The sequence below is a fragment of the Quercus suber genome, unplaced genomic scaffold (assembly GCF_002906115.3).
Source record: "Quercus suber isolate HL8 unplaced genomic scaffold, Cork oak 2.0 scaffold_549, whole genome shotgun sequence".
Lineage (NCBI taxonomy): Eukaryota > Viridiplantae > Streptophyta > Magnoliopsida > Fagales > Fagaceae > Quercus > Quercus suber.
This window is the reverse complement of record NW_027069997.1, coordinates 186,639-201,659: the sequence shown is the minus strand read 5'-3', so window position 1 is coordinate 201,659 and position 15,021 is coordinate 186,639. Positions and strand designations below refer to the sequence as shown.

At 33.4% G+C, this 15,021-nt stretch overlaps 1 protein-coding gene and 1 pseudogene across 1 annotated transcript; one reads left to right on the top strand and one right to left on the bottom strand.

Moving 5' to 3' along the window:
* Positions 1-266: 266 nt before the first annotated feature.
* Positions 267-5,451, bottom strand: LOC111988796 (uncharacterized; annotated as a pseudogene).
* Positions 5,452-8,691: 3,240 nt separating this feature from the next.
* On the top strand, positions 8,692-10,366 carry LOC111988793 (uncharacterized acetyltransferase At3g50280). Its single transcript, XM_024020588.2, has one exon. It carries the CDS (start codon positions 8,781-8,783, stop codon positions 10,170-10,172), a length of 1,392 nt encoding a protein of 463 aa, XP_023876356.2. The 5' UTR covers positions 8,692-8,780; the 3' UTR covers positions 10,173-10,366.
* Positions 10,367-15,021: the final 4,655 nt, after the last annotated feature.

The window sequence follows — 15,021 nt, the reverse complement described above, 5'->3', positions numbered from 1 at the left end:
TTCACAACAAAAGTTTCAAACTATCTAATGAACTTCCATGTTACCTTTCTACCTCAACACAAGAATCACTAAGGGTATGTTTGGGGCGGGGGAGGGGAGACGAAAAGATGGCTGGAATATACTAAACCCGTCCGTCCACCCAAACATAGAGTAAGAGTACTGAAGCATTATTCCCGCCCATTGGCAGGGTTTTATACTGGATGCACACTGTCACTTGTATGATTTCTCCCCCACTATGGTCAATTTCTCCAGCACTTGAGATCACAAAAGCTAAAAGATTTGCTTCCACTTCTCTTGAATAGTTTGCAGCCAATTAGCAGGGAATCTAGAGATTGATTCTTCCTTACAAGCTTGTCTTCTCTGTTTAGGTAGGATACACGGACATGGGTACAGATACAAGTACAGGTACGATACGACAACATGAGCCATTTTTGAAAAATTATAATATGATATGACAGATTAGACACCGTTACGACATGGGACATGGGTACGACATGGGTACAACACCCCAAATGAAGTGTCCGTGATCTAGCTGTTTAGTGGCTGCAAATTTCAAGAGCCTTTGCACACACAGGAAAACCCCTAACCATCCCAAGACTCCAAAATTATGCCAGAGCCCAAGCATGTTCTTCCCTGACAGAAGGCTGCAAACTACCCAGCTGTCAGGCCCTGATCATCTTCAGATAAGTGGACAACGTCTTCACACCCATCTTGACCAAGTTCCATTTCCAAACTGCAGTTGTAAAAACCAGGACCTGAAAAATTATAGAGACGTGAGTTTGAGTTACTAGGATTATGGACTTGGAACTCTGCAAGGGAATTTCAAACGACATAGTAGGATTCACAGCATGCCCATTAGTATGTGATGGGCATTCTTTAGAGGACTATTATTCACTAAGCAAGTCATGCATAGCGTCTGCTTGGGATCATTTTATATCAGGGAGTAGTGAGGAAATAAGGCTTATGGTATGTTCAGAACTAAATTAATGAAAAATTACCGCAATAGAAGTTGGACACTTCTACCGAGCACTAGAGCTGATATTACTGATTTGGAGGCAACCGACTAAGGCATTTTAAGGGGCCAACACGAAATATGCGTCTTCTTTTGTCAAATGAGAAGAAATTTCTTGACACAAAAACCACAATTTTTTTAACGTCCTTCTCAACAACATACCTGCATGAGAGATACCATGAGGAAGAATTCTGTGGTAAGGGCAGGCAAGGTTGGAGTAAACAAGAATGGTCTCATATGAAATGAACTAAGGTTGAACACAACTATTAGAGGAATCAGTACTTTAGCGCACTCAAGTGTATAAAATATCATAAGTTCATAACGAGTATTTGAATTTTCACATCATCAAATTATACAGGAATATATCTTACTAAAACAACAAAAGCTATGGTTAATGGGAAAGAAATGTTATAGCAGCTACTCTGCTTCTTTTACGTATCCTATACAACACTTCAATAGTGACTAAAATGTATTGAGCATGTTCAACTAAAAGCAAGAAAAAAGGATTTACTTTATTTTAATTGGTATGCTTGTACCACTAAACAGAACTCATAAATGAATGAAATGGAATTTATGAGCCAATACCAGAAACAATTGCTGGCATTTTTATTGTTATTTGATAAGTGAATTCATTAAAACATGAAAATTGGGTTCTTCTGCCCAAGTACACGAAGTGTACAAGAGAAGAGCATCTCAAAAAAACACAACATAACTAAGAAGCATAAAGAACCGTTGAAGCCCAGAAAGGAGATGGTGGAGGAACCAGTAATCCAAACAAAGGACTGAAGAAAGGATGCCAGAAATAAATAATGAGAGTGCATACCAGGGTCCTCAAGGTAGACGTAGACATTGGCGTTGACCAATTGTGCAGAACCAAAAACCTTGATGTTTGCCAAGGAAATCTCCTGTCTCAGCTTCCAATATTACACCTTCCATCTCCCCAATATGTCTAGTGACAAATTCACTGAACTTTATCTGTATCACAAAAAAGAGGGAGATGAAAGGTTTCAAGATGAATGTATTCCCCACTCATAAGAAACCAAAATGAAAATTAATTTTAAACAGCCACTCAAAATAAATTCATAACAGATAATTTCAGGATGAATGAATCACATGACAAAAAGAATAATTATATGTTATTTCTGTTGCTCAGCAAAGTATATTATTCTGACTCTATCCTATTAACTTCACCATCCAAAATGATAGAATGAAGTTTAAAGCAAACAAAACCTAACAGAAGACGATTGAGATTTAAGGGTCATCTGCTTCACTTTCCTATATCATTCAAGTAAACAAATAAATGCTGGCACCGGGAGATAATTTCTTGGACGGATGAATACTGGAAATAAATAAATCGTGTCCGAAAGAGCTGCTTAATAGACAGACCTTCCTAAGGAAGCATATTCCTTGTTAATCCTTTCTATCTTTGTTAGGTAAATAAAATCTTGTAGCAAGTTTACGGACTTCTTCCTGCAGGTAATTGGGAAAAGAGAAGGGAATCAGAATAGTAAGACATGAATTCAAGTGCTCTACAAAGTGACAATTAAAGCTACCTAGAATGAGCAAGTATTAGTATAAATTGCTTCAGCAAACAAGTAATTAGTGAAAAAGAAAAGAAAAAAGAGATTGTATTAACCATACACGATTGTGGATGTTTCGGACCTTTTGGTTCCCATTAACAATGAGAAACAGAATAAAGGCAAAATATTCATGGCTGCATCTATGTAACTAAATTTACACTGTAATCATATCACAAATAAATTGAGTGAGAACAATCCTTTTTGATAATATGTATGCAATACCTGGTATCTTTTAGCAACTACAATCTATAATTCCCATCTAAAGTTTTCAAGGACTCCAAAATATTCAGCAAATGTTGTTCATAAATTAGATAATATGTGAAACAGAATGAAAATAATTAAACACAATCTTTCCAAGTAAAGTTCTGCCTTTACAGTAAAGCTAGTCCCATCTCCTTGCCCTGTGGGCAGCTTTTTGTAATAGCTCTGGGCCGTCTCCATCTCTAGCCCGCCTGCTCTGGTCTATCAGGCCCTGGTCAGAGATGGGCAGGGGCCCAAGCTTTCTCTTTTGTAAGCCTTTCTTTTTTTTTTTTTTCTTTTTTTTTTTTCAGCTGCAACATTTGACTAAGTTTTTCATTTACGGATCCCACAAATTTCATAGCAATTTTTTGATTAAAAATAGGTCCTACGGCATTATTTACATATTCAAAAATTATTTTGCTACAGCGTTTTTAGTTTTCAATTTCAGCAAAATAAGTTCTATCCAAACGAACCTTTAGTGTTTTGGTCTGATGATAAAAAACTATCATTAAAAGTGGACACTATAAGTTAAAACTCTCTAAAAAAAATCTAAAGTATCTAATTATAAATAAATCTCATATTTAAGAAAACAAAATTCTTTGGACACATCTATGATATATAAAGATTAGCAGTAAACCCAAAAAGGACAGGAAATAATAGAAGGCAGTGATGCGTATCTCATGAAGATACCATGTCTTTCGATAGTTCTAAAACAGAAGGTGATCTGTAGAGGAGTGAATGATATTTGCATAATGTCTGGAAGCAACATAGTCAAACTCCATATTCCTGATGGCATCCATGAATGCACCTGGAAAAATGACAAATGCTTAAGACTAAGAGAGAAAAGAATAATATATGTAACTTTGCAATGGTGAAAGGTATAATTTTTAAATTCAGTTGACGACATACAAAACTTTATTCTTGTATTGCAAAGAACATACGGCCACATCGATACTCTTCAATAATGTAAGACACCTGAAAAGTTGACCATTAATTCTCAGCACTTAAATGGCCACGTTAAGCCTGTCATGATTTCCTCCAGTAAAAAAACAAGAATGCAAGCAATGAAAAAGACTGACCTAAAATATTATGATAGTTGAATTCATAGACACGAAGGAACATCAAACAGTTGTAAGTTTAAAATATATAGTTAACAAGCATTAGAAATTGAGCTGAAGGTAAAGTGAGAAGTGAGTGCTAATTGAACATTATCCAAGAAGATACACTCAGAGGAGCAATGCATACCACATTCCTCCAATATTCATCTGTCAGATGCACAACCTCAATGGAACATCAACCCGAAGAAAGAGATAAATTAATTTAAGTTGTAAGACCCCTCTTCTGCATAAACCACACAATAAAATTAAGCTAAGGTTGTATCTATGAAATGTAAGAGCAAAAGCCTTTCATTGAAATCATGCAGGTGGGTGCAATTCATCCAAACAAATGTAATATCTGGATTAGTGAATGTGACTACGGAAATTCAAGAAATTAAAGTAACTTCAAGGGGTATCAACTTATGACTAAGTCCAAAGGAAAAGGGAATACAGAATCGTGACAAGATGTAAAATCATTAGACACTAGTGTGCTCTAGCTCAAATGACACCTCCTCCCATTGTAAAAGCAAAGCAGAGGGTAACCAGATATCCAAACTACAAAGTACAGTCCCCACTAGGAGTTCCCACATGGTTCTGGCAGGTGGGGTCGTGTATTTGTAGTTTACTTTTCAGGGGTGAGTCCAAAGGGCCCTGCGTTTCATGTCAAAAAAAAGAAAAAAGAAAAAAGAAACGAAAGGCAAAAGATAAGGTTGTGGGTTCATGAGTTACGACCCACTAGGTGCATGTGTAAATACTACCACAACAACAACCAACCCTTAGCCCTAAAATTTTAGGTTTGGCCATGAATCCTAAATAGACTGATAAGGTCTAGTGCACGTGTAATTACTAATAAAATGGCATTTCTAGGTGTTTTCAAATGGAGACATCTAAGTTTCAAATCTCTCCTTCTCCACATAAAATGTATTAAAAAAAATGTAATTCATCATACTGAAACTTTATTGGACAACAGAAAGATTCAGAGTAAGTAGAGTTAGTAATCTAATTACAAACAGCTTTAGCATACTTCAAATCTTCCTCCCATTGGTAGTCTGACCAGAAGTACTCAAAGTAAAGTAATATGATATATTCATTCACAAGAACACCTTTAAATTCCAAGCATACGAAGGATAAATATACTATTTTTTCTTCCAGCATTAACAAGCATGGGAATTTGAAAGAGAAAGCGCAAGAACAAAATAATGGCAAGAAGACAGACAGTACATTTAATTCATACAGTCATGCACCATACCTGTCCATCAACAATAAATATACAAATGCTTCTTCCCCAGCTGCAATAGCTTGTCTCTCAATCATTGAGGGCATTCTGGCAACAGTTGCCTCTAGCTATGGAGGCCAGTGGAATCCCATCAATGCCAATTGTTGTGGTAATAACCAAGTCTTCCATAACATCAGCCTGTGACTTTGCAATATTGAGAACACCTCTAGTATCAACCACCAAAAATTCATACTCTCCCCAAAAGGATCTACCATACAAGCGATCCTTTGTTAACTCCCTGTTCATCCGCCACAATTGCCCTGCTCTCCTTATTAATCAAAAAAGAAAGTCAACTTTCAACATGTTAAAACACACGTGGAAGTTTCAATGTGCAGATACCAATGGTCAGGTATCTGCACATTGAATTTATGAATTTTAGCTAGCGACAACACTTTTCCCTTTTTATTTTCAAAAGAGAAAGCACCCATCAAGCGCTATCAAGAAATATCGGTTTATTACATCACTGAACTTAAAAATTAAATAATGGGATTTAATTTTTAAAAGCAACGAGGCTATCTGCCTAGACCTCAAGTCTTGCAAAAATGGTCCTTTTTTTTTTTTTTTTTTTTTTTCAAAAATTAAAAATAAAATAAAATAAAATAATTTTTTTTTTTTTTTTTTTTTGAGGAACTGACTTAATTTAAATTTACTTTATGTGTGCATTTTTAAAATAAGATATGAACAATTAATTTCTAAAAAATTATATACTTTTTCATTGAAATTTTATATTTAAAATAATAAGTTGTTGTAAGAAAAACTAGGTTTTAAATAGATTGGAAGGTTTTTTTTTTTTTTTTTTTTTTTTTTGAGTTTCAAAGTATGGCATCCGCTCTTGATGATAATTCTTTATCATTAGATTAAGACATCAATAGGTTTCTTATATAGGCAGAGATTGAACTCTAGATCTCTTATTTAATCATCCGAGACTTTACCGGTTGAGTTAACTAGAACCCGATTAGAGGTAATTTTAAGTCGAACTTAAATAGAATAAGCTATAAGTAGTTTTAGATTAAGTAATTTTAGATGGACTTAAAATAGTTTTAAATAGGTTGGAAGTATTATACATTCAAAATTCTGACAAATGAGGTGGAATGACACTTAGCACAAATTGAAGCTTATTTAAAACATAACCATAATAGGAACCAAATTAGACCTAAACAATATTAAAAGCACCTAAAAACAAGGAAACCTAAAATTTTGAAACTTACAAATTAATACTAAAATTAATAAATAACAAAATTTTAATTGTAGATTATGTCCTACATCAGTTTATTAAAATTACTATTTCATTTTTTAAAAATCACTTTTTTTGTTGCTGTTGTACTATCATAGTTTGGCCTTTATTGCATGTGTGTTGAGCATAGAGAATTATATACATTTTTTGAAAAAATGTGCACATTTCTATACATTTTTTGAAAATTTGTGTACGTTGAAAAATATAATTTCTTACGTATGGTCTTTGAAAAATTGTGTACAATGAATGTACAAAATTGCGTACATTCTTTTGAAATATGTGTACGTGTAATATACATAATTATGTACATTCTTTAAAGGTTTAGATATTGCATATATAAACCTTAAAACTATTAGTAATTTGAGAAGAAAAATTTTCACACATCAAAAAATTATGCACATTAAATATGTAGAATTGTGTACATTATTTGAAAATGTGTGTATATCGAATATATATAATTGCATAAATTCTTTGACAAATTGTACAGGTAGAATATACAAAAGTATGATAAAATGTGCACATTGAATGTACAAAACTTTGTACATTGTTTAAAAAATTATGGTTGTTGAATGCATAAAATTATGTATATTGTTAAAAATTTGTGTATATTAAATATACAAAACAGGTACATTCTTTGAAAAATTTTGTTCGTGGAATGGAAAGAAAAAATATATATTACACTACCATAAAATAAAAAGGTAAAAATTAAAAATTAAATTAAATTTAAAAAAAATAAAAAAAAATAAAAAAAATAAAAAACCCTCCACACTCTTGTTCACTAATATTGTGCCAAAAATAAATTAACTCGTAATTGGTGCTAAGAATGGGTAATTCTTGTCCAGTCGATAAATAAGTAATCTTTACAAGAAATAAATGGAGTACCCAGAAAGCTAACATTGCATTTATTGAAATCAGTACACAAAGAAATGTTTTTCTCTTGATCTGTGCCTAGGAAATGTAGTGACAATTGTGATTGATTTGAATGGAAAAGCTCATTACTTTGAGACTGAAGGTATCTAAGACTATTTTTGTATGATTTTGGGTTTGGGAGTAAGGCTACTTACCAACACTGCTCCCAAACCCCAGAAAGCTTAACATTGCAATTATTGAAATCAGTACACAAGGAAATGGTTTTCTCATGATTTGTGTCTAGGAAATGTGGTAACAATTGAGATTAATTTTCATGGAGAAACTCATTTCTTTGTCTCAAGGTCTTCAATGAAAGTATCTAAGACTATTTTTGTATGATTTTGGGAGTAAGAGGACTTAACAGCACTTCTCCCAAACCCGTAGAAATAGAATAATTTTAGGATCACAAATTATTCTATAATTTTTTTGTCATAACTTTGACGTGATAGATTGTGAGTTGTTAACTATTACTTACGTATAAATCCACCATTTTTTTCTTTACCAATTACACTCTACCATATCACATTAGTTGTAAAAAATTACGTTATACTGAAATTTTCCGTAATAATGGGTTTGCTTTTATTTTATNTTTTTTTTTTTTTTTTTTTTTTGAGGAACTGACTTAATTTAAATTTACTTTATGTGTGCATTTTTAAAATAAGATATGAACAATTAATTTCTAAAAAATTATATACTTTTTCATTGAAATTTTATATTAAAAATAATAAGTTGTTGTAAGAAAAACTAGGTTTTAAATAGATTGGAAGGTTTTTTTTTTTTTTTTTTTTTTTTTGAGTTTCAAAGTATGGCATCCGCTCTTGATGATAATTCTTTATCATTAGATTAAGACATCAATAGGTTTCTTATATAGGCAGAGATTGAACTCTAGATCTCTTATTTAATCATCCGAGACTTTACCGGTTGAGTTAACTAGAACCACGATTAGAGGTAATTTTAAGTCGAACTTAAATAGAATAAGCTATAAGTAGTTTTAGATTAAGTAATTTTAGATGGACTTAAAATAGTTTTAAATAGGTTGGAAGTATTATACATTCAAAATTCTGACAAATGAGGTGGAATGACACTTAGCACAAATTGAAGCTTATTTAAAACATAACCATAATAGGAACCAAATTAGACCTAAACAATATTAAAAGCACCTAAAAACAAGGAAACCTAAAATTTTGAAACTTACAAATTAATACTAAAATTAATAAATAACAAAATTTTAATTGTAGATTATGTCCTACATCAGTTTATTAAAATTACTATTTCATTTTTTAAAAATCACTTTTTTGTTGAAAAAAAAAAAAAAAAAAAATTTAAGTCAGGAAGTAAAATAATAATAGTGAATTTTGGTTGGCTAACCCCGGAGGTAGACTTCAATTTAGGCTAATTAACCGCATTAATTTGGTGCTTGCTATTTTGTGTTATGGTGCTTGCTATATTATTATTTTGCTTGTATTTTCACAACACAAAATTTAACATGGTTCGCTTCCTATCCACAAGTACCATCCGAGCAACGAGTCACAATGACTCAACTAGAAGAGTCGAGTTAACTCCGTGGGATCTCCGACACCTCATAGTTGGGTATATTCAGAGGGGCCTCCTCTTTGTCAAACCTACATCTTCACAAGAAAAACAACTTGATGAAGAAAACAATTTGATTGATCACCTAGCATCCTCCCTCTCTCGCACATTGGATATATTCTATCCCCTTGCTGGCCGACTTGCCATGATTGAAAACAGTGAAGATGATACCACCTCCTTCTTCATTGACTGCAATAACCATGGAGCCCAATTTGTCCATGCAATTGCAGATGGTATCACTGTGGCTGATATCCTTGAGCCTATCTATATCCCTGATCACATTGTTGATTCCTTGTTACTTATGAACAGTGTTCCGAACTATGAAGGCGTTTCCAAACCATTGCTCGCCGTGCAAGTAACTGAGCTTGTTGATGGCATCTTCATTGGTTGCTCTCTAAACCATGCCGTTTCTGATGCAACCACATTCTGGCATTTCTTTAATACTTGGTCTGAGATTTCTCGAGGCAACTGTGACAATTTGCAACCGTATCCCGTATTTGAACGTAGTGGTTTTGACGGTATCATCAACTTTCCTATTCACATACCAAGCCCCCTAAAAGTAAAAGCTGAGAAGTTCATTCCTCAACAGCTGCAACGAAGGTATTTTCACTTTACAAAGGAAAAAATTGCAGAACTTAAAGCAAAGGCCAACAAAGAAATGGACACTGACAGGATCTCATCTCTGCAAGCAGTCGTGGGTCATTTTTGGCGATCCACAACTCGCTGTCGGTGTCTAGATTCTGACGAAAAGGTTATCTGCATTGTAGCTCTGGGGACGAGGCATAGAATGCAACCTCCATTGCCAAAACAGTACTTTGGGAATGCAGTGCATGGGGAGATAGTCATAAGCACAGCAGGGGACCTGATGGAACACGGAATCGGCTGGGCGGCTTGGCGTATAAACAATATGATTGCTTCAAAGACAACACAAGAAGTGAGAAAGTACTTGGATGAATGGGTGAAAAATCCTTGGGTGGTGAACACTACCAGCAGCCCAGCCATAAGTAACAAAGTGCTCTTAGGAAGCTCGCCATGGTTCAACGTGTATGGTAATGACTTTGGTTGGGGAAAACCCATCGCGTTGCGAGGCGGTTTTGGGGCTAAATTTGATGGGTCGTTACTTGTGTTTCCTGGGAAAGAAGAGGGTAGCTATGATTTTGAAGTTTGCCTTTTGCCTGAGACTCTAGTTGCTATGGGAGAGGATGCAGAGTTTATGGAGGCTGTGGCCGCATGAACTTATAAGGCCGGTTTAGATTGAAGGGAGGGAGGGAGATTAAAGAACAGTAAAGTAGAATGGACCGAAAATTCTCAATCCAAACCGACCAATAATTACTTATGGCCAATAATTAATGGGTGGTTGGGTTAGTCCAAATTGGATCGTAAGAACTGGATGCTTTTTTAATTTTTCGTCGTCTCACTACTACGATCAATTTTAGGCCGGTTTAGATTGAAGGGAGGGAGGGAGATTAAAGAACAGTAAAGTAGAATGGACCGAAAATTCTCAATCCAAACCGACCAATAATTACTTATGGCCAATAATTAATGGGTGGTTGGGTTAGTCCAAATTGGATCGTAAGAACTGGATGCTTTTTTAATTTTTCGTCGTCTCACTACTACGATCAATTTACTTTCTTGGGATCTTTTGTTCGAACATTTTATTATTTTGTGTTTGCATTTATTTCTTGCAAATTTCTTAGCCATCATGTTTGTCAAACTTATTCAGTTCAAAGGTCAATTCCCTTGTACTTTGGTGAACAAAGAAATTTGCAGTAAATGGAGACTATCTAATAGTAGCTATAGACTTTCTCTTAATTAGGTCTTGTAAACCCTCTGCTTAGAATAATGAACAGGCGTTTTGCTTTATGTTTGATGTCATGTCAGCTAATTGTTGTACTCTGTTGCTGTTTCTCAGCTGTACCCTTTGTTGCTGTGTGGCAATTTGTTCTAAATAAAGATTTCCTTTGATTATTAAAAAAAAAAAATTGTTGCTTCGTTCATGGATGTGCCACTAGTCCCAGTCATTTTTGTCACATTTATTATTGACAATGCTTTTCAAAACAACGAACAGAGGACAAGAAATCATGGTGCATCCCTAGTTTAGCAAAACTTATATTGCTTCATTAAAATGTTTTGGGCATGTCAATTTGTTAGCAGCAGCAAAAGAATAAGAAATCTAAGAGAGATGGTGGGGAGAGGAAAACAATAAGTCTAGAGTCACAAATTTTTTTCACTACTGTTTGATGCGCTGAGTTTAAATTAGTAATTGTGAAAAAAAAAAAAAAACTTTTTCTGAGAAGTTATTGTGAAAAAAAATTATTTCACTAACAAAATTTTTTAAATATTCTTTGTCAATAATCACGTAAAACATGGCAGGAATTATGATCATATCTCATGTTGGCAAAAGATATTAAAAAGATTATTGTCAATGAAACCCCAGCTAGTTTTTTTGATTAATTAAGAAGGCTGATTACTCTAGCTTGATTATTGTCAATGAAACCCCACCAATTCTCCACCGAAGCCGTGTCCAACCGGGTGGGGGGGGGGGGGGGAGAGAGAGAGAGAGAGAGAGAGATTAATATATATATATATATATAGATGGGTTCAAGTTACATCTTTTTTAAGCCGTAGATTTATGAGAGATCCAACGGATAAAAATAAAACACCAATATCTATTACAACATTAAATACTTACCTAATTAATAGTCTCCTCATTAAATATTTCTTATGTTTCTTTTTCTCTCTCTTTATTAAGTATTTCTTTTCATTTTCTTTGCAATTTCTCCTACGTTTCTACGTTCCAAAATAAAGAAAGAAAAAAAAAAAGCAATCACATTAGCGACTGAAATGAAGCAAGACATATAAATTTTGAAACTTTTAAAATTAAGAGAGAAAATTTTAACATATGTTTTGTTTCATTAAGCCATTCAAGGAGAGGTAGGGTAGATACTTGTGTCATAGCTACAGGACATGCTCAGTACGTAGTGCCATCTCCACCATAATCCTTTGTTTTTGACCAATTATATAAATAAAAAAAGGAAAAGGAAAAATGGAAAAGAATTAGTAATAATTAAATGTATATGTTTCAGTAAAAATATAGGTTCCATATATTTCACTAAACGCAAAGATATTATTCAAGCAATATGGTGATTTGGTTTCATAAACACAGTCTTCATGATACATAGGATAAAATGTACATGCAATTGAAGTAAATGAACATTAGCTATCAAAAAATTTGGCAAAAGTCCATTCAAATTCAATAATTGCATATAATATTTATTCTGAATCTTCTGCAAAAACATAGGGATTTAAACAAAGACCTGTGACAGAAGAAGGGAATTGCATCGGCATCACAATTTTTCTAAAAACAAAACATAGGTTATGTTTTGCTTCATTTTAGTTGCTTCATCCCTGAATAAAAATGTAGAGAGAAAAGGTAATATTTATAAACTATATGTCTTGCTTCATTTCAGTTGCTTCATCCCTGAATAAAAACGTAGAGGAGAAATTGCAAAGAAAATGGAAAGAAAGACTTAATAAGGATATTGAAAAAGAGACATAAGAAATATTTAATGAGAAGAGAGATAATGAGGAGAGTATTAATTAGGTAATTATTTAATTTTATAATAGATAATGGTATTTTGTTTTTATCCGTTGGATCTCTCATAAATCTACGCTTAAAAAAGGGGTAACTCTTGTAGAGTTACACCGGGTGTAACTTGAACCCATCTCTATGCAAAATTATAAAAAACAAAATCCATAAATGAATAGATGGTATAGGTATAACCATCCAAAAATAGAATAGAAAACTATTGATATTTAATATATATATATATATATATATATAATTTGCAAGTAAATGGAAATAAGAGAATAAAATAGAATTCAAGTTTCTACTAAAAGAACGTTCCAAAAAAAAAAAAAAAAAAGTTTCTACTAAGAATTCTTTTCACATAACGTATAAACAAAGAGCTTGGTTACCCATTGTATATTTTGAGTATACAAAAAGAATGTAAGAAATTGTTAAGGATAGATTACCCAAGTTCACAAAAGAGGAGGTTCAATAGATTTTATGTTATCTTCATCCTCCTCCTTATTTTTCTCTCTTTTAGCCTTATGGGTTGAATAAATGGTTTTATTCTCTCTTTATTCCAAATAGTAGTGAGAAAATTACGAGGTATATGAAAAGTTTTGCAATTTTTTTTAGTTCATTGCAAACTTTTTTTAGTTTACATATAAAATCGTGCAACGCACGGGTCTTTCACTAGTTTATTATAAATAAAACTTGTTAAAACAAATAAACATCAATATCATGTCAAAATCATGTAGCAAAAAAATAAATAAGACAAGATATGATGACTCAGGAAAACCAATGAAACAAACTAATTTCACAGTTAAAAAACCTAGGGGGAAATCTTCCCGAAAAGCAATCCACTATAGTAAAGAGAAGTTCTAGATATAGTACAAAACCTTTATCCCTTGACTCTACAATCTCCGTAAATGAACTCATAGTAGAAACCTTCTACCGCTTCAGAACCTCTGAACTCTTCGATATATGAATGCCACCCTTTGATGATGCATGAATCCTAGTACGTGACTAACCAATTGCGCGAATCCCAGTATGCAACTTCAATGATGCACGGCTCCTAATACGTGACTAACACACCAACTTGAAAAAGATGTTGGCTGCAAAGTTCTTCACTTCATCAACAATAAAGATCAAGAAGCACTTGGTTAAAAAACCCTAAGGCGTAAAGATGCAGTAGCTTCTTTCAGAGAGAATAAGGTATCGATCACCTTTTGTATATGTTCTCATTATATTCTCTTACGTGACGGCCTCTAAAATAAGCCTTATACAGGTCTAGGGTTGTGAGAAAAGAAACCCTACATAAATATATAAGCCTGACCCAAAAATCAAATCTGAAAATTCTGATTTTTGTAACCTCGATAGATAGTAGGTGTCGAGCTTTAAACTTCGACAGATACAGCTATCGAGTAGATGTCGAGGGGACAAAGCTTTCTCGATTGATCCACCAGGTGTCGAGATTGCGATAACAATCAACTAAAGAGCTCGATAGATAGCCAGCTGTTGAGAGGTGTCGAGCTATCTATCCGCAGGTGTCGAGCTATCTGTCCAGCAGGTGTCGAGCTATCTGTTCAGCTTTAATGAACCGCTTTTCTTCACTTGTTTCTTGGTCCAATTTTTATGACTTTAATACTAGACTTGAACAACATGTTTCTTGAAGTATTAAACACATCCTAGATCTACCTAATTACAAGTAAAATGCGTTTTGTCAAAGGATTAGCTAATTACATAAAAGAATGACATATGTTCTTAACAAGTGAAATACATATGTCCTAACATAGAGTTCTCAAGGTAACAACCTAATGTCTTCTAGTATGTGTGAGAAAAAAATTTGGAGACTGCTTAAGGCAGTAACCTTATTTGTGAAAATACTATTCAAGGTAGTAGCCAAATTTGTGGAGAATTATGTAACTTGATTTCTCCTTGTTTGTGAATTTGAGCTTTGAACTACTCTAATAAAAACTATTATTTTCCCTCTTTCTTGTGAGTGTTTATTTTTTAGTAGGCTTTGCAAAGCCAACAAAGTGGTATCAAAGCTTTCGCCGATTTGAACAGCTTTACTATATGGATGCTTTTTGATTAATTTACGTTCTTGGGATGTTTAACTGGTCAAATTAGACCATCATGTTTGTGAAACTTATTGGTATATTAGAATCTAGTGATGTTCAATTTATGCCCTTTTTGTTGCTTGGTTGATGGATGTGCCACTAGTCTTGGTTTTTTTCACATTTATGTACAATGCTTTTAAAAACAAAGAATTGAGATGACAAGAAGACATGGGGAATATGTCCCTAGTTTAGCAAAACCTATGGCTTGATTAAATTGTTTTGGGCATGTGAAAGTGTCAATTTGCTAGTAGCAACAGTAGGAAAAGAAGAAAATGAGAATTACAATTTGTTAGCAACAATTTTAATTTTGTTGAATTACAATTTTAACCTTAGTTTTTATTTTTTAAGAATAAGAATTATCTAATTAGATTAGGGGTATTTTTTTACATTTT

What these genes read in the sequence shown, in the direction of transcription:
- LOC111988793 (XM_024020588.2), top strand. Translation starts at nt 8,781, where the DNA reads ATGGTGCTTGCTATATTATTATTTTGCTTGTATTTTCACAACACAAAA.